Source organism: Coccomyxa subellipsoidea, assembly GCF_000258705.1.
Source record: "Coccomyxa subellipsoidea C-169, whole genome shotgun sequence".
In the NCBI taxonomy this organism is placed as follows: domain Eukaryota; kingdom Viridiplantae; phylum Chlorophyta; class Trebouxiophyceae; family Coccomyxaceae; genus Coccomyxa; species Coccomyxa subellipsoidea.
In genome coordinates, this window is record NW_005178025.1 from 688430 (window position 1) to 706981 (window position 18552).

General features: G+C 51.8%; 5 protein-coding genes across 5 annotated transcripts; 2 read left to right on the forward strand and 3 right to left on the reverse strand.

The window, feature by feature from the left end:
* Nucleotides 1-523: 523 nt before the first annotated feature.
* COCSUDRAFT_31063 (chalcone isomerase) lies at nt 524-3468 on the forward strand. The gene is made up of 6 exons (XM_005644135.1): nt 524-692; nt 855-992; nt 1101-1208; nt 1716-1901; nt 2405-2587; nt 3018-3468. Exons 1-6 carry the CDS (start codon nt 609-611, stop codon nt 3186-3188), a joined length of 870 nt encoding a protein of 289 aa, XP_005644192.1. The 5' UTR covers nt 524-608; the 3' UTR covers nt 3189-3468.
* Nucleotides 3469-5722: 2254 nt separating this feature from the next.
* COCSUDRAFT_44501 (hypothetical protein) lies at nt 5723-8466 on the reverse strand (the record flags this gene model as incomplete). Its single annotated transcript, XM_005644136.1, has 8 exons — nt 5723-5814; nt 5940-6128; nt 6374-6513; nt 6822-7005; nt 7313-7492; nt 7644-7923; nt 7967-8122; nt 8374-8466. 8 exons carry the CDS (start codon nt 8464-8466, stop codon nt 5723-5725), a joined length of 1314 nt encoding a protein of 437 aa, XP_005644193.1.
* Nucleotides 8467-9644: 1178 nt separating this feature from the next.
* COCSUDRAFT_34196 (hypothetical protein) lies at nt 9645-10750 on the reverse strand. The gene is made up of 4 exons (XM_005644137.1): nt 10656-10750; nt 10464-10539; nt 10123-10374; nt 9645-10006 (listed from the first exon to the last, which is right to left on the reverse strand). The coding sequence occupies exon 3, from the start codon at nt 10358-10360 to the stop codon at nt 10160-10162; it is 201 nt and encodes a 66-aa protein (XP_005644194.1). The 5' UTR covers nt 10361-10374; nt 10464-10539; nt 10656-10750; the 3' UTR covers nt 9645-10006; nt 10123-10159.
* A 1271-nt stretch (nt 10751-12021) lies between these two features.
* COCSUDRAFT_54573 (enoyl-CoA hydratase) lies at nt 12022-15062 on the reverse strand (the record flags this gene model as incomplete). The annotated part of the gene is made up of 7 exons (XM_005644138.1): nt 12022-12243; nt 12502-12690; nt 12849-12952; nt 13099-13254; nt 13466-13606; nt 13712-13777; nt 14991-15062. The coding sequence occupies 7 exons, from the start codon at nt 15060-15062 to the stop codon at nt 12150-12152; spliced, it is 822 nt and encodes a 273-aa protein (XP_005644195.1). The 3' UTR covers nt 12022-12149.
* A 732-nt stretch (nt 15063-15794) lies between these two features.
* COCSUDRAFT_44503 (hypothetical protein) lies at nt 15795-17855 on the forward strand (the record flags this gene model as incomplete). Its single annotated transcript, XM_005644139.1, has 6 exons — nt 15795-15956; nt 16054-16183; nt 16495-16624; nt 16915-17152; nt 17450-17572; nt 17724-17855. The coding sequence occupies 6 exons, from the start codon at nt 15795-15797 to the stop codon at nt 17853-17855; spliced, it is 915 nt and encodes a 304-aa protein (XP_005644196.1).
* Between the last annotated feature and the right edge of the window lie 697 nt (nt 17856-18552).

Consider the following 18552-nt stretch of genomic DNA (forward strand, 5'->3'; position numbering starts at 1 on the left):
CATCTGAGATCTATACTTTGTGATGTCGTCAGACCATAAAGCAAACGGCCCCGCATGGCACCGCCCAAGGTACTAGACTTCAGCTACGCTAGTATATTCGGTATAAAACGGATCTGCTGCAATCTGGACGTTCGATACACAGTTAAACCTGATATGACGCGTCAAATGGCTCCAAAATGCTGCGATCGCCTTCAAACAGCCTGCGTAAAGTTATGGGTCATGGGCAGTGGACAGCTGTAGAAGCTCGCACCTCCATTGAAGACACAGCGCTAGCAGGGCAGCGGCGATCGTACAAGCCTTCATCTTGCACGCCCTTTTCTGCTGGAAAGGCAGGCAGTATGAAAGAAGTGCGATGGAGCGAAGATGTGGCCCAAACATGTGGGTCCATGTGAAAGGTGACTCATGTGATAGTTGTTTAAATTGCCGACCCAGAGGTTACTCTAATGATGGGGTGCAGCCTTGAACCTAGCCAGCGATGCGATTGTCCCTCTCAGCAGATTCCTCCTGTGAAGTGATATTGACAGCAAGGGATCGCATTGCTTGTGTGAAGTACATACAACTATTCTTGGAACAGCCATTGGAAGGGAGTGTCTTGATCTGCCAGCACTATGTACGCTCCTGTGCACAACTGCACAAATATCAATTCACACACGGCACGATTGATACGCTCGCAATCGTCAGATAGGCCAAAGGTAGGCTTATGCTACTCTATATGCTCTTCCTGGCTTGAAATCACGATCATGTCTTCGGAGTTTACCTCGGATCCGAGAGCGACCTGTGCACTTGGGGATGCCCTGCTCGTGTTTACCATGTTCTCAACTTCATATAACATAATTTGTTGGAATGATACGCAGGTACCTTGCGTCTTACCGCAGCAGAATCTCAGCCGATGCCGACAGCAACTCAGATCACCTCTTGCAAGGTGCCATCCATTGGCACGGAGAGGTGGCGTGAGCGTCCAATGCAGCTCTGGACTGGTGGTCAGAGAAGAGGTATTTGCATGCTCTCCTAGCATCTGACTTGTATATTGAGCAGCCATGGTCGGGTAATTACGGCTTGGCCTGAGGGACTACATCAACATGCTGTTCAATCTCATGCAGTCCACTGGTGTGGAGTTTCCGGAAGTCACAACGCTGTGGGAGGGCGGAAAGATGCGTTCCATGGGGGCTGGGGTGCGCGCAAAGAAGTTTGCATTCGTACCCGTCAAGGTGACCAATTGCCCAAGCTTCTGCTTTGCTCCCCTGTCTCTACCAGCTGCCCTTGCATCGCCTTCATGTCGGCAATCCCTTGAACGCGCCAGAGCAGTTTCTAGCCGTGAAAATTGTCACGTGCATGTATTGACATGGCTGATGGAAAATTCCTCCTGGCATAAGACACCTGTCTTTGGTCAGTCGCGCGTGGCGCTATGGTCAGGGAATGTGAGGGAAGACAGAATGCAAGACATGTAGGCATTGCGAGTGCTGAAGTAGGAGAACAGGCTGCCTTGCAGTGTACACTTTTTAGACGATAGAAACGTTCCTTACAAGGACGGCAACATTCACAACAACTTTACAGTGAGGATGCATTCTGAGACCTAAGTTAGGCTCTTCAGAAGACAGCAACCAGAGGAACAAGAGACTTTCATTTATCTGAGACTGCCAGCAGATCAGAGCAACATAACAAGACTGACTAAGGCAAACGAAAGAAATGATCTGCTATTCTAACGCTGCCTGCAGGTGTACGCAGTGACGGTGTACGTGGAGGCAGAGAAGGCAGCGAGGGAGTTGGGGGTGAGGCAGCGGGGGGGCTTCTTCGATGACAATAGGGACGAGGACTTCACGCTGGCGCTTGTGGACGGCGCCTTTGCCAAGGCACTGGTGGTGCAGCTCGTGCGCAAGGTGGAGGGCAAGCAGTTCTACGAGGTGCGCACACAGCCGCAGCTGGCTGATGTCAATAACCTCCTCTTTTGGCATCGAGTGCATTGTGGGGAGTTTCTCATGCTGCCAAAATTGCCTTTTGGGGCTGCTTGGCTGGGTGACTTCTCTTGCATTGCTGCCAATGCAAACGTGATCTTCAATTTGCCTTTAGCAGAAGCTGTGTCATAAGTAGCACGCAATGTGGACTCCCCACTCAAATGGGCAATGCAATTGCCAGTGTCTTGAAGGATGTTCACGGGGGTTCAGGGGAGTTACATCCCTGCAAAGTTGATGAGTGCTGCAGACATATGAACAACCACACAATCCCTGTTAGTAATGCAAAGAACTGCATGCCCAAGCATCTGCAAACAATCAGTGATCACCCGCCTGTCGATGCTTCTTTATTGTTGGCGCGAAAGTATTCCCATGGATGTGCTTGCTGACCACTCTGCAGAAGGGGTCAATAGAACTAGTGAGGGTCAATAACAATGATGCAATATCCGGATCAGGCGCTTGAGGAGGCGCTGGCGCCGCGGCTGCGGCTGGCGGGGGACACCGGCAGTCTGGCCAAGTTTGGCGACTTTTTGAGCGGGCGCTCGCTGGAGAAGGGCACCGCCATCATCCTCTTCTACCGCGTGGAGGGCGTCCTGGAAGTTGCCCTGATGCCGCCGGGAAGCAGTGACTACTCCCAGGTGCGATTGCTGCATGCAAGTAGCTGGTTCCTGATACCTTATGTGCACGACATCAGGAAGGCATGCCCGTGAATGTTTGATGTCATATATTGTACCCTTTTGTGTCTTGAGGCCTGGTGAAGGCATCACTTGCCTACCGTGCAAACTTCAATGGAGCAATGGGTGCTGCATGGTGGTGGGATAGTTGCAGAACAGCTTGACGTCTACCAATAGCTCTGTTCTGGATTGAGAAATTTTGGCCGAGAACCTGCAGCTATGGATCAACGGGTGCAGCATGGTGGTAGGATAATTGCATAGGAGCCCTACTTCAATCTTCAATTGAGTTGTCCTTTTCTGCTCAATGATAGCCAAGGTCACTGTAGCAGGGTTTGCATCAGCACCATTAACAGTGGCAACATCGTAGCGAGTTGCTGCCTCTTCCATGCTGCAGGCAAAGCCCGAGCTGCGTGTGGAGTCACCGATGCTGTGCCGTGCGCTGTTTGAGGTGTACATGGGAAGTGACAGCATTGTGCCACACGCGCGCGCTGCGTGGGCCGGAGGCGCTCGGACGCTGCTGTCCTCGGAGCAGGTCCGGCGCGACACGCGCAAGAGCGGCAGCTGATCTGTGGCGACTCTCACAGACTGTGAGGCTTTGCCTGAGAAGTTCTGGCTGCCTCCGTGCGTCCAGGCCAACCCCTGAACTACAGGATGGGAGATCTTGCTGTTAGAGCATGAGCCTGTTGGGGTCGAAGGTGTTTGGCACTAGTGGTGTGCATATGTGAGGCTTGCTCAAGCTTGCAGGAATCGATTATATCATCGATGTATGAGATGAGCGGATGTCGCTACTGCAAACAGATACTATGATGGCCAGCCCAGCTCTGTAAGAAGCCCAATTATGATTTCCCTTCCCAAATGACTCGAGCATAAAAGCCCACAGATCGAGGGAACGCCACTGCACCGAACTTGCATGCATTGTGCGTCATGCATTCATTGTGAATCAATACAAAGAGCATTGGACTTTCTCTATATTAGAGCAAATTGCACAGTCGTATGTGAGAGCGCATTCTTCCAAACAAAGGACGAAAGCCCACCGCTCAGACCTTTGGTGCGTCTAGTGCTAAATTTCAAAAGCCTTTGCGGAACATAACCCGGCCAGGGATGGTTCCGACACGATCTGATGTGGCTGTATCCCCACTTCTTCGATCTCTTGCACATCATCGGGCTTCCTTGCGGAAAAGGTCCAGAGCATTTCGTCCTACGCAAGCCATGCAGGGGGGCGAGAGCTTCCCCATCAGGAAGGCAAAGAGGGTGGAGATTGGACCGAATCTTGACTGCAGCAAAGAAGAAGCTGTAATGCTGCAAATCGAGGCAAAGCTTTGATTCCCTCGATTCAAATCGTGGTGCTAGGCATCAAGCATGTAGTCTTGGAGTCTTGGTGTATTGCCTGCAATAACAGAACAATTTTGCCCTTTCAGGCTCTGAAGCACAATGATACGCCCTATCAAGATGCAGGTGTCGAGGTACTGTACAGGTATGGCCTTCCAGGGAGTAGGATCTTCCCTCCACCCCCTTCATGCATGCCTTCAACAATCTGTGTCTGGGCCACTGATGCATTGCAGTTAGACATGCAAGACACACTGCACATTTTCATGGTGACTCAACAATTTTGTTCGCAGATTTGCAGATATTGACCCCTTCGCCAGGAGTAACTATTTCGGCTGGAGTTTAGACCTGGTATGACTGAGCAAACCAATCACAGATAGACAGATAAATGTATTTAACGACTTACTAGTAGCATATCGATGACGTCAGATCTGTGCTTTCCAGGGGCAATTCACCAGATTTCAGCGAGTCTTCCACATGATGCCATACAGGATTCTTTTGCAGCACAAAGAGTCGAGCTTCCTGAGTTCCCTACAGGCAAGCAGCTTCTGTAGCAACCTCAGGAACCCACCTGCCTCATATTAGAAATGTCAAGTGACAACTTTTCCAATGTATAGAAGTAGAAGATCAGTTCTGACATGCTAACGGTCATGGAAAAGCATCAGCCTGAGAAGAACCATAAAAATTGCTTTGCTGTTGCATGCATGCTCAATTATACTGGGGAAGTTGCAAATTGCATGCTTGGCAGGTCAGTGAGTTTGAGTGGCGGCAGCGCATTTTGGTGCAAGGGATAAGCGGGGAGGCAGTTTTTGAGTTCACCATGCTGCAGCGCTTTGGTGGTTGTTATGATGGCGTCTTCTACACCAGATACCTGAGAGCAGATCCTCCTTGGCGGCCGCATTTGCCAGCTGTTCACCGGTTTACCGGCAGCTGAATATACTAGAGAGTGCTAGCACTGTCCTAGAATCACTGGGAAGCATTGCAATTGTACCAACAGTGTACCATCAAGCACTGTTTCATGGCAGCAGCTGATAGTGAGTGGCGCTGCTTATATTATTATTCTCTGTGAAGCTGCTGGAGCAGTCATTGCAATTGAGAGTGAGCGAGCATATGTATGTGTTGGTAGTTCAAGATTCCTCTGAAAGGTCAGATTATTCCAGGGTGAAGACTTGGGTTGATTGAGCGTTGTCTGCGGGAGGGAGTAGAGATTGATATATTTTTGCTGCCTTGTAGGTGCAGCTTGTAGCTTAAAATAGAAATAGGACTTGTGCACAGCTTAAAATAGTAAAAGAATTGCACGAAACAAGACCTGAGCTCTCGTTTGATCGAAGCGCTTGCTCACATGATATCCCGCTCAAGACCACTCTGCTTGAAAGTTGGCTGCAAGCTGCCATCCAATTAGATCTGCTGCAGAAATTTCCGAGCGATATGCAATTGATCGTCTGCACATCAATTACTTCAGAATCTGCCAAATATAGTATAGACGCTGTGCCCTTGGAAATCGCTCGCGTGTCTCATGAGATACGCATGTTCATATTGGGTAGGTAGGAATTCAGCAGCCTTTACATGCAGCTTGTCTGCAGACACACCTTGCCTTCGGCAGGAAAAGCGTGTAATAAGAATAATGAAAATATTGCCAATGATATTCCCCGCTGCCTGCGCATGCGTTCACATAAAAAGACGACCACGTGTGCACAAATATCCCAAAGCAGCTCTTGTAATGCGGCACAATTTATGATATTTTCTCCGCATGCAACGCGCTAAGAGCCATTGTCATGCATCTCTGTCTTCGGTGTCTTCCGACATGGGGCCTTGCGGCTGAGCATCTCTCCAATCTGCTGCCATGGCCTCATCTGTGAGCAGCCCTGCACATAAGCGCACATCTAATTCTCAAAGTACTGTCAGATTTGCATAAGCAGGCAGGCTGCGGGGAGGCCAATTCTTTGGCCTCACCAAGAATGAGCGCATGGGAGACTTATGTGAGGCTTACCGAGCGCCAGGAGGGCATCAGGAGAGAAGCTGCCGAGCAGGTGCCGGAACGGCTTCATCCCGGGGCTGCCGAGCGCTGCGCCCGACAGCTGCTGCAACGAGCGCATCACCGCCGTCAGCTCTGGCCGCATATGCGCCGCCCATGCCGGCCCTTCCGCAATCCCCTCTTCGCCGCGCTTGCCCTTTCCGGCTGCAGGCACATTTTGTCACACTACTGACAATTCTTTTGTTTGCTGCAGGCTCTCTGTGGAGGCTATCAGAGTCACATTTGAAGCAAACTACGGAGCAGTAGCAGCACCGGACACTAGATCTGCTCCTGCCAAAGCAACCGCTGTGACAAGCAAAGTGGTCCCGGAAGTAATTCTTCAAAACCTTTGACTTGCTTCCAGTAATGCACAAGCTGGCTATGCCCCTCAACAAGCATGCAGGTCGTACCTGTGGCCTGCTGCTCACTGCACTCCTTGGCATACACGCGGCTGGGGCAGTTCTTAGCGGTGTGGTGCGCCGAGCCGCAGCAGGTGCACAGCCGCTCATCCTCCCGCTTCAAGACGACTGGCACCCCCGCAGCTTTGCACCTGTGCACACGCAGACAATGCCCAGTTGATCTCACAAGAATTGTGATGCTGCCTTTCCTCAGTCTACGCATGTGTGCACCGTCGTGAGGCGCTGTGCAATGATGACATGGCCAAAGATAAGCGCATGAGGGCCTACTGCTAAATGGGCTTTGAGCTCTGGAATCAGCAAGCAGTCACACACAGCGCTCTGGCCATGACAATAAGGCAGCCTGGAACATCACAAATGGAAGGGATGCCACAAAACGATCTGGCAGCTGCATGATGCCAAGGAGAGTCAAGCGCAAGCTATGTCGCTCGCATCGCATCACCTCTCGGCGTGGCGCAGGTCAGCAGCGTAGTCATGGGGGGTGACAAAGCGGCTGTCACCAGGCCGCGCCCAGTCAGCGAAGCGTCCTGTGAACTTCGTGTTCCAGTCCACCTCGGCTGGCGGCTCAGCCTCCAACATGCGCCGCGGCCGCCGCTCCGCCGCATACCACCACTCCTGCCCTTCCCCTGCTCCAAACCCACTGCACTGCTCATCCATGCTGCTTATGCAATATTTGAAATGCAGAGCTCTTACCTATAGTTCTGGATGGCTAATCATCAAGCACTGACACTCATAAGCAGACCTCATGACAGTGCAATGAGCCCAACCCTCGAGCGGATGATTGTTAATCTGACAGCTGCACAGCATGTGCTAGTTGTTGACGCAGCGCTCTCAGCCAACCACATCTGAGAATCCCGGCAAACCTGACGGCCTCAGCTCCCAAGATTGCAGCTGCTCAGCCTCGGGGGGACAGAAATTTATGCAATCCCGCACCTGTGCCGGCGAGGGCGTCGAGCAGGTGCGCGACGCGCTGCTCCTCGCGCAGCCGCCGCAGCCGCGCGTCCAGCGCCTCAAGGCCGGCTCGCCGCGCCCGATCCCCCTCCGGCCGCCGCTGCCGCCGCGCAGCCGCCGCCAATCGCGCCGCCTCCAGCGCCTTCCGCCCCGACACCGACGCTGCACAATTGAACAAGAGCTGTCACACATTATGAACATACTGCACCTGGGCTATTGTTGCTCAATCATTCAGTGCTTGTTGAGGCAGCAGGCATACAGTGTGAACAGATCATCCTGCTGTCTCTATTAATCAATTCTGCGCCAGGCATACCTCGGCCCGCAGGCTCCTCCGTATGCTCTGCTGTGCCGGCTTCTGTAACTGCCCGCAGCTGTGGCGTTCTGCCGCCAACTATATGCTCAGGGCCTTCCGAAACAGCGTGTGTTCCGGCTGTGTCTGTAGCTCCTGCGTGGATTGGTGAGCTGAGGATGTTCGGAGGCGGCAGCGGCCTTTCTGCTCTGGCCTGCTGGTGTGCTGCCGATGGCGCAGGCAGGCTGACGGGCGACAGCCCAGTCAAGAAATTCTCCAGATCCTTCCCCACCCTCTTCTCCTCCTGCGCTCAAGTGATATGATATACAGTAACGATCAAAACACACCTGCATCATGTCCTGCCATTGTACATGGGGCCTGCAATGCATGTCATGGATTGCGCAGTGCACCTGGTAAGATTCCTTGGGGAAGTGTGTGACAGCTGCAGGGTGGTCTCGACCGTAGAATGCCAGTGTGGCACGATCTGCCGCACGAGCTGCCTCCTGCAGGCGCCATGCTTACATGAAGCACACTTGCAAATGAGTTATAACTTTGCCACAACTCTGAACGTTGAGCCTGCAAGCATAGTGAATGCTGGCCCATCCAAATGTCTTCTACTGTGAGAGCATGTGCCTCTCACCTCCTCATGCAGAAAGTCTCCGATGCGGTAAGGGCTCAGACGATTCCCGAGAGGCAGCAATGCGCGATACTTAACAATTCTCTTCCCATTCACCCTCGTGTAGGACAGTCTTACATTCCGGGGCGGCTGTCTCCATGTGGCTTTCCTTCCATTCTGCGAGGCACAGGCATAGATTTCACCAGCTGACAGCGCATAAGGAGGCGTCATCCATTGTTAGAATTTTTACATCCTTTCTTGGGCTGCATTGAATTTACTCGTACGGGTCTGCACACCTGCTCCTTTCGCTTTGTTGAAGTGGCAGGCGCAGCAAGACTAGATGTGTCGCTGCCCGATGTTTCTTCTGTCGATGATTCTAGGGGCTCAACAGATCCTTCTGGTGGAGCATCCGCTGTTATTCTTTGGGGCTCGACGGAGCCTCCCAGTTGAGATTCTGCTATTGACGTTCTCTGGGGCTCAACAGATTCTTCTGGTGGAGATTCTTCCACCAATGCCCCCTGATGCTGAACAGGCTCAGCAGGTGCTTCTGATGCTGCCTGGGATGCTGCAACGCATGTCTGAGACCCGGCAGGAATATCTGAGGCCAGTTCCCGGCCTGGGCTCCCACTTCTGAGATGTTCTGAGTTGCTTGGATGTGCTGATTCTTCTGGCTGCTCTGCTGCTGTTGACTCTTCTTCAAGGGCTTGTGGGCCTGAGGGCTGTCCTCCTTGAGAAGCTGCAGCAGTGTTCGTGCCTGCTCTTCTCCGTGCGCTCCTTGCCCTCTGAGGCACTTTCCTCCTTGTGAAATCATCTTCTGCTGCTGCCTCACTATGCTGTATGCTACCTGTATGCTCTGAGCCCACAGTGGCCTTGCTGGCAGACAACTTTGATCTCTTAGCAGGTGGTCTCCTTGGTGTTTGGCGCGTTGGTCCACTGTCTTCTGCGTCCAGAACGGCAGTGCTACTCTTGCGCAATGAGTAGGGGCTGGCATGCGGGGCTTGCCTTTGCAGCGATTGTTTTGCCCTGCGTGTCTGCATGGTGGGCACTGTACGAGTTCCTCAAGCAACAGCGAGCGCTTTGTAAATGCAGTTAAACGCTAGCGTACAGATTGCTAGCACCATCCACTTGTGATACGGGAATCAGCAATTTAGGTGAAGGCAGAAGCACTCCTCTATCTTTTTGTAAGTTGCTATCGCCTAAGACACTCAATAGATTGGTGCTCCTGTTATCAGTAAAGATATTAATAATCGAAGTCTTCCTACCGGTAAAGCAATCTAAAATTAAAGCATGAATCGAGAGAAATGACCAGATGCACTGCATGTGGCAGCTGCCCATACAGAGGAAGCTTCCTCTCCGACTCCTAGGTGTGTGCGCGCGTTCTTCCTGATGGATGCAGTTTCGTTGACCTTCTGTCATCCTCATGTGATAGTCTGTCGTTCATGGATGTTATGAAAGCTTGAAGTCATGAGTGTCGTGACTGATTGACTTCTATCATCAAACCTCTGCGGTCTCCCATGGTCTCTGTGCCTGGTCTAATTCTCAATATGTTGGATACTTCGCTATATACATATTTATGAGGGAATACCACACGTCATCCTCCACGTTAGGCGTGAAAGAGTGTCAAGTGTGTGGAAAATCAGACACTGCATGCCTACCCTGCCCTCGTTGTAAAGCCCTCTTCTATTGCTCGGAAGAGCACAAGAAGATACACTTGCTGCAAGGCCATGCTTCAGAATGCGGTCGCATGGCAGCACAGCTGTTGCGAGCACCAGTAGGTTCCCAAAGTCCAACAGAGAAAACTTGCTGTGAGACCTACTTACCGATCGCTATCCCATTCAGAAATTGTGTTCAAATTTTATAAAGCTAATTTGGGCTTCCTAACTGCAGGATCTGGCCGAGTTCCCATTCCTCTGGGCGGACAGGGTCAGTCTGGCACCAAGTGCTCTCTGCGGTGTATTGGCTTCTGCTCATATCCATAGACTTGTGCTTTGGCGGAGGGAATGCCAATGCCAGGAAAGGGGAGATTGGGGGCAGTTTGCACCACCCTTGCCACCAAGCATTTCTGGGGTGCATTTGATGCCCGATCTGGCAGGCATGGTTGGGCTTCCTTTGAGGGAGATGCCATGTTTGAATTCAAAGGTATGGCCCTGTTCTATTCTAGTTCCCTTTTATGCTGCTGTGTGGCAGCAATCATCCCACCGTGCCTAAACACAGGCATGTATCAGCAGGTGGCGGTACAAGATCAGCCCGCTGACTGGGCAGCATACTATAGCCTCCGGGGCATCCCATTTCACAGCTTAATAGGTGCAAGCTATTCCTTGTCAACAGATAAATCACTGCGTTTGGCCATGTGATCGCGCCGAAAGCTTACAATGGCATTAAATTACATCAGTCTAACTGCGGAATTTGTGCTACTGCAGCGATGTTATTGGTCGTGCCTTTGACGCTGTACCACATCATCTGCCATGCCGCTAGGCTGAGACCGGCTGAAGTCTCACTGGCCCCTGGCTCAAGCCTCCTCGTCCTCTGTCTTGGTGCGCACAACTCACTCCCTGCATTTGCAACGCTGAACACATGATGTCCCCGCAGTGAACAACAGTCGAATCTGCAGGCTTTTGATTGTGCCAGGCGGAGCGCTGGTTCCAATAAAAGGGAGCGTGTGCAGGAGTGCAGAAGGAGGTTGAGCAGTGGCCGGTGTTGCTGGAACTTGCCTGCCTGCTGCCACATCTACACTTGCACCTGCTGCTTGTGTCCCCAGACGTGCCACAAGCCTGGCATCGCCGGTCTGCCTTGTTTGCAAGCCCAAACGAGACTTCATGCAGCGGCACCAACTGCAACTGCGCCCATGCACTGCACGATGCTGTATCGGTGAGGCATGCAGATGAAGCTTGGATATTCCTGTATATCTACCTGAGTCTCTGCTGAAATCTACTGTCCTTCAGCTGCAGACGTGATGACATCGGCAAAGATCAACATACCATGGAGTTGGTGCAAGATGACCTCCAGGAAATGTGTCATTCCTTGTGCAGCATCAGGATGGAAAAAGCAGCGCGCCAGGCAGCATGCGCCTGACATTCTTCCATGGGGTGTACAACAGAGGAACGGCTGCGGAGCTGCAGCAACAATATGGAGCAGCCCATTTGGTCTTCGGGCCAAATGCAGGCATGCCACAGATGCTGAGCTAAACAATGACCTTTGGATGATGGCAGCAGCAATACAAAAGCTGCCATGCTGATACACCATTGCAGTATGAGTGTTGGAAGTGGTGTTTCATGTATAAAGGAGTCCCGGACCTTCCTATTCGCCAGAGATAAGGTTATATGTGATGCGGACAGGGCTGGCGGCCTATGATTCCTGGATACCTGCTGTGCGAGAGTTGGTCACCAACGGACGGCCTATCAGCTTCTTCTCTGATTTTTGTGAGGAGGCAGCACTTCGAGCTGCAAACGTGGTGTTGGGAGAGGGGGTTGAAGATATGTCTGTTCCAGTATTTGTCAACCCGTTTCGGCACCCAGCCCGCATTGTCCAGACTGATAACGCGCTGCCAAGTTACAGCAATGGCTTCATTTTTGCATTCAACTGATTTTCAGATGACTGGCTTGACTTAGAGCTGTGTTACCTCCTGCCAGGCCAGGAGAAAGAAATTATCTGTGCATTTGCACGACTTGTAGCTGAGTGACTTGTAAAACATCTAGTTTAGTTTGTCTCTGAATGAATTTTTAAGCTGCCGCATTGCTGAACACAAGGCATAAAATGTGTTGGGGGATGGGTGTGATCCCTTTGAATCAGTTCAAAAACATCTACATAATTGCAAGGTAGGCAGTAACTATTAGCACAATACTGCACATGCCAGATGGCACCACATGCAGGCAAGCAAACCATTACAGGCACAAAATTTTTTCCCCCTCTGCTCCTCAGCTGTCAGTGAAGTGTGGCTCCCGTTTCTCAAGGAAGGCTCGCATCCCCTCCTTCTGGTCCTCCAGAGCAAAGCAGGACCAAAACTCGCGCCTGCATGCATCCAAGCTCGTACATCACTTACACACATCCATCAGGCAACAAGACCATGCAACAGAGCCCCATTTTGCCGAGCATCACTATCATGCAGGCACGAAGAAGCAGAAAAGCTGAGGCAAAGGTCATGCCACAATGTGTAGAGCATGCAACATGTAGCATGCAAGGGTGAAATTTGGATATTTCATCAGACATGACTTTATCAATCTGATAAAGCACAGATGAACATGACTGCTTCAGAAGCAGAGGGCGCACTGTTCATAGCGCAGCCCTTCGGCGAGGCTGGTCTCATATGCGCGGTGGACGCAGTCCTTGGCTTTGGCAATGACAGGCGCCGACAAGGCGCCAAGCTTGGCGGCCAGCCTGTAAGCCTCTGGCAGCAGCTGGTCCTGGGGGACCACCCTGCTGACTAACCCTGCTTGCTCTGCCTCTGCCGCACTCAACCTGCACACCGCAGCTCCATGTTACACAGTTGCCAGCTGTGATTTCGAAAGCTCTGCAATGGTATCATTGCCAATTGCCAAAAGCATACAATCCTTTTACTAGATCCATGATTGGAGAACCAGAGGCTGAAGAGGGTCAACACTACCCAAAGAGGTTACCTCCTGCCACACAAGATCATCTCCATGGCACGGGACTTGCCCACTTCTCTGATCAGCCGCTGCGTGCCTCCCATGCCTGGAATGACTCCCAGCGTCACCTCTGGCTGCACCACAAGAAAAAGTCCTTCTCATCTCTTTGCTCCCAAGATACTGTGCAGTGATCAAAACATGAGACCTTGAGGAGGGTGATCACATGTCAATTTCACTGATTGTGAGGAAAAGTGTGGAAGTCAAAAGATGACGGGCACACCTGCCCAAAGGAGGCATTCTCACTGGCGATGATGATGTCAGCCATCATGGCCACTTCACAGCCGCCCCCCAGCGCATAGCCGTTCACCGCTGCAATGATGGGCTTGCGCACATCCCTCAACTCCCTCCACCCTTCCATGAAGCGCCTCTTGTATGCCTGCCCCAGAATGCATGCACGCCTAGAAAAGGACTTGACAGCACATTAGAAGCTCATCCTTCATGGCTCAGGCTCTGCAACAAGCAGATGCGAGGGAAGATAGCAATCGTATTAGCCTGACGCACTTCAGGGATTGTGCCAGGAGCAGTTGAGGGAAGGTTCCAAATTGGGCCTCTCTCGTCCCCCTAGTAAGTAGTACTGTCAAGATCACCTCACTGTACTGCTGGGAGGCCATCTCCTTGATGTCAGCCCCGGCCGCAAATGCTTTGTTGCCTTCGCCAGTAATGATGATTGCTTTCACATCATCTGTACGATCCAGATGATGGGATGCATGCACGATCTCTTGCATTGCCTGCAGATTAAGAGCACCAGAATGGAACATCTCGTGGACAGGCAATAGACAAGGTAGGCAGGATGCACAAAGCCTTATGATGTAGAAGCTGAGGCTGAGGTATACCTCCATGCTGACAGCATTCAGGGCTTTTGGTCGTGCTATCGTGATCTTGCCTACAGGGCTGTCAATCTCACATCTCAACGTCTGGTATTCTCGTATTGCTTGTGAGCTGAAAGTGGCGCTGGAGGAAAAGGCAGCATTCCCAAGGACCCATTGTACTGGGTTGATGATTTCACCACCATGAGCACTCCTTGGCAAGTTCGATTGCAGAAGGCACCGAGACTGCGTTAAAAACCTCCTAGACATTTTATTGACATTCAAAAGGACGCCTCGAGTGATACAAGGAGACTCATAAAATCAAGACATGCCACATGCCAATGCCTCGAGTTGGTCAAGGCTCGATTCGAACAGCTGACCCCTTATTGAGCTCCTTGCGATCCAGTAGCTTTCAAAATGCCTACGGATTAATTTGTATTCTCTCTTTTCCTTCAATCACATTATCATTACGGAAGGCTTCTTCATGCATGAGTCATGTTCTTTCCGACTCCAAGCCTTGGACCAAGGCTTGACGGATGTAAACTTTCGATTTAATAGCTAAGGAAGTTTTGTTCATCTCATAAAACTCTTAATTTTGACACTTGATGTTTTGTCGTGTTCATTTGTCAGATCACTTTCCAAGGTCATGGCAAGGGAGACAGTTGTTGGTGGCCGTTTCAAGGCATGCTTGTAGCGTAAAATGAAATTCAGAGTCCGGATACATACGTTAGAAGCTATTGAAGTGCCGTTGGAGGAGCATTCAAGGCGGTTAAGGTCAGGGCTAGCAAAGGGGCATGGGACGCTACGTGAACAAGTGGCACGTTCTGGCAGCCTCCATCGTCATCCAGTACACAGCAGGGCTTGGTTACACCTTCTCGATATACTCAGATCAGCTCAAGCACCACTTCTCCTATAGCCAGGAGGAGATACAGGGGCTTGGTTCAGCAAACAATCTAGGAGGATACCTCAGCATCTTCAGCGGCATCATCTATGACTATTCAGCCCATCACCACCGCTGGGGGCCCAGACTCTGCATTGGCGCTGCAGCCGTCCTCAACTTTGTGGGCTACGTTACCCTTTGGACAGCAGCGAAAGGGCAAGAATTTCGCATTTCCCATGCCACATTGAAGTTCAGTTCTATACGATTCAATACCTGCACCTGCATTGCTGCATGATTATGCTGCGCAGATCTGCACTTGAATAGAGGAACAGCACAGTACTTACTCTGTGGGTGCTCATGCAGGTGGATCCAGCCTTCATATTGGCAGGTCATTGGAATCTCCATTGTAGCGCCCCTGGCAGGCACCTTCATGGACACCACAGCCCTCATAACCTGCACAAGAAACTTTCCCACTGAGAGGGGCACCATCATTGGCATTGTCAAGGCATGCATTGGTGGGTTGCACATCGTCCTTGCCTCGATGTTGGCTGTGTCTTTGCGACACTGTGACACAAAATGCAAGAACCCTGAAGTTGTCTGCATGTTTGTTTTTCTTCTGTGCCTGAAAACTGGATGTGTGATTGTTTGCGTTTTCATGCCAGGCCTCAGTGCATCTGTCTTCACATCACTGTACCTAGCATTTTTCCAGGAGGACGTCATTGCATTCCTCCTGTTCCTGGCTGTGGTGCCGTCCGCCATAAACGTGCTCTTAGCCTTTTTCTTGAACTTCGTACCATTTCAGCAGTCGGCAGAAACTCCTGCTAGCACAGGTGATACTTGCCTTCTTAGACTTCACTTGGCCTGCCCCTTGAAGATGCAGTGATGGGCATGATGCATTGGAGTGTTCAGGAGACTGATTATGGTAGTGCAGCATCAACACTAGCTGGTCTTAGCACCCGGACTAATATCCTGAAGGTGGTTCTCACAGAACGCAGGCTTGGCTATGGGGTTCAACTCGTGGGACTTCTGGGCTTGTACCTGCTCGTGACAGCGCTTGCAGATGGCTTTTTCCAACCTGGACAATATGGCCGGATTGGCATGGTGATAGGTAAGCCTTTGCGACGCCTGTCTTCAGCCAAGGCAGAACTGCGCTCCACTTACAATGCTGACAGCTTTCACCTCATGAACATGTGCCGTAGTGTCAAGGGAGCATGGAGCTCAATAGATCTAATGCAGTCCCTGCACGCAGGTGCACTGGTCTTGGTGGCTGCCACGATGCTGCTTCCCTTGGGCACTGGAGGCCTCTGGGCGCAGCCAGCAGATGGTACTTCCTCTCGCGTAGAAACTGAAGACCTGAGCGATCCTCTGCTACAGTCAGATCATGCCACAAAGGTGAGCTTGGACCAGACCCCTGAATGGCGGCATGCGCAGCAACAAATCTTTAGCAAGGAAGCGAATGCTAAAATGTCAAAATGATGCATTGGTGCAGGAAGTAGGAGAGACCGAGTCAGAGGAGGATGCGGCGCGGGCACCCTTTGCGCTGCATGCATTGGAATTGGGACCGGGGCACTGCTTGATTTCTTTGGACTTCTGGCTGCTGTTCTTTGTCTGTGCAGTGGGTGCGCCACCATTTCTACCCCTTTCACCTTGCCAAAACCTCCATATTCTGCTGGGTTTAAAATATCTCGGAGCTTGGCCAACCTGTGTCGTGGTGGGTTCTTGGATCATCCTTGGAGACCAGGAAAGTACACCGGGAGGAGTAAGGACAGGAGATAAGGAAGGGGAGCAGAGGTGAATTGGTGACATATGAGTCAAGCACTGGAGATCGAGGCTCGTGTTGCATGCTGGCTCGTGTGCTGTGCCGGCCTGCCTACTTTCATCACACGACATGGGGACTCAGCTGACAAATATGCGTCATGTTGCGATGCAGGCATGGGGACGGGGCTGGTGTACCTGAACAACCTGGGCCAGATGGTGCGCGCCCTGCACGGCCACGGCAGCGCAGCCGTCTACATCTCCATCTTCTCTGTTTCCAGCTGCGCCGGCCGCCTGCTGCTCGGGTGTGCACCATCCTCTCCCGTTTTTACCCTCGACCACAGCGCAGTCCAGCTCACAACAATGTAAAGACGCCCGTAGCGTGGACCCCATTCACGTGGCATGCAAGCCCATGTTGCATGGGTTCTGAGAAAAAACCAGGACCTGGACAGGCAGCGTTAGAACATTACGTGATGTATGTGATGTTTCTTGTTGAGTTGCATGGTTTATGTCCAGTTAGGATGCGACTCATGCAGCTTCTGTAGGAGCAGAGCCAGGGGCATGCACCTGACCGGTGCAAGCCGGCATTGTGCAGGCATGTGCCGGAGAGGGCGCTGCATGCTGCCGGCGTGCCGCGGCCGCTCTTCCTGATCTTTGTGTCGCTGCTGACGGCGGCTGTGGCCCTGTTGTGCGCGTACGCCTCGCTGGCGGCCCTGTACCCGGCTGCGCTGCTGGCAGGGCTGGCCTTTGGCGGCCACTGGAGCCTCGCGCCGGCGCTGGCCTGTGACTTCTTCGGGCTGCGCCATTTTGCCTCCAACTACTGCCTGCTCCAGGTGTGCGACAAATGCAATACATCTTGGCAAAGGAACAGACACAATGTGCACAGACCAGTGCTTATGACTATCACATCCTCATCATGAAAAGGATCAGAAGGGGATTTTCTTAGGATTAGGAGGGAACTGATTTGTTCCCCCATGCGGGCAAATATAGGGAAGCTGAGTCCTATCCGCCATTGTCTTCTCTCTTGAAGACACTCGTGAGGGTTCTGCACAGATTCATGCCGTGAGCGCTTATGCTGTGAGGCTTGGGCTGTTATGCATGACTGAGGTGCTGGGTATTATATGCTGCAGCTGGCGCCTGCGATTGGTGGGTTCGCGCTGGCCACAGAGCTGGCGGGGTACCTGTATGACCGGACAGCAGCTGCACAAGGGGAGCACCACAACTGCAGAGGGCCCCAGTGCTTCAGGTCTGACGTGCACCCTTCTGACCTGCATGTCTTCACACGGTTCCCGAGCCCATCAGCAATGTATCAAGCACCTCGACTGCATTGTGACCGTTGTAGGAGATTTCTTTCTCCGCTGCTCTTGTAGTAGTGAGACGCTGAAAATCACAACTGTGGTGCAGGCTGGCATTCTTGCTGTGTGCATGTTTGTGCCTCTGCGCAACGGCGGCTGCATCTGTGCTCTATCTCAGAATGCGCCCGTTGTACATCACAGCGAGGAATGCCGATACCACAGAGCAGCGAGGGATCCCTGAGGACCCTCTTGGCTCCTATTTGTACATGTTAGCTCCGAGCGAGGGGGTCCCTTGAAGGGACTTCGGCATGCAAGATTGCGTGTAAGTCTGATACAATGGCATGCATCTGCAAATGTGCTCCATGAGCTCACATTGATGTCTCCTTTGCGTTACATTGAACATCTTCTGTGTCTTCTGGTGTATTCATCATTGCTCCAGGTTTTGAATCTCAACCCGTAGGTAGCTACCTGACGATTGTGGCTTTGTCAGGTGTGCATATATGTGCAACCCAATATGTGCCATATGGCGCCCTCTCAACAGACTGGCCTAGTCTTATTTATTGCCAAGTAAACGCTTGCGCTGTACCTACATATGAGCGCCTTCTGAAAATGACCGGTATCAGAGTCGCTGCTGAAAAGACCAAATACTCAGAACTTCCCAGGGGCCATATCTTACTCTGTAAGCGCTTGACATGCACATACGCTGCTGAACATGTATAAGAAGCAAGCAAACCGCGAAAACCAAAACGACGTGCTAATCTTGAAATGTGCATTCTTGAACGGTACCATTTTCCCTGACTCACAAGAGAATGTAAAGGTGAAGAAATCATCTGCAGTCAGACTGGACAGTTGTCGATGGGTCATTTATTGCACAAGCAGTGGCGCTCATTTGGCTGCACTGCTCGTCTCTCCGTTCTCTGCATCTCCTGGATACCCAA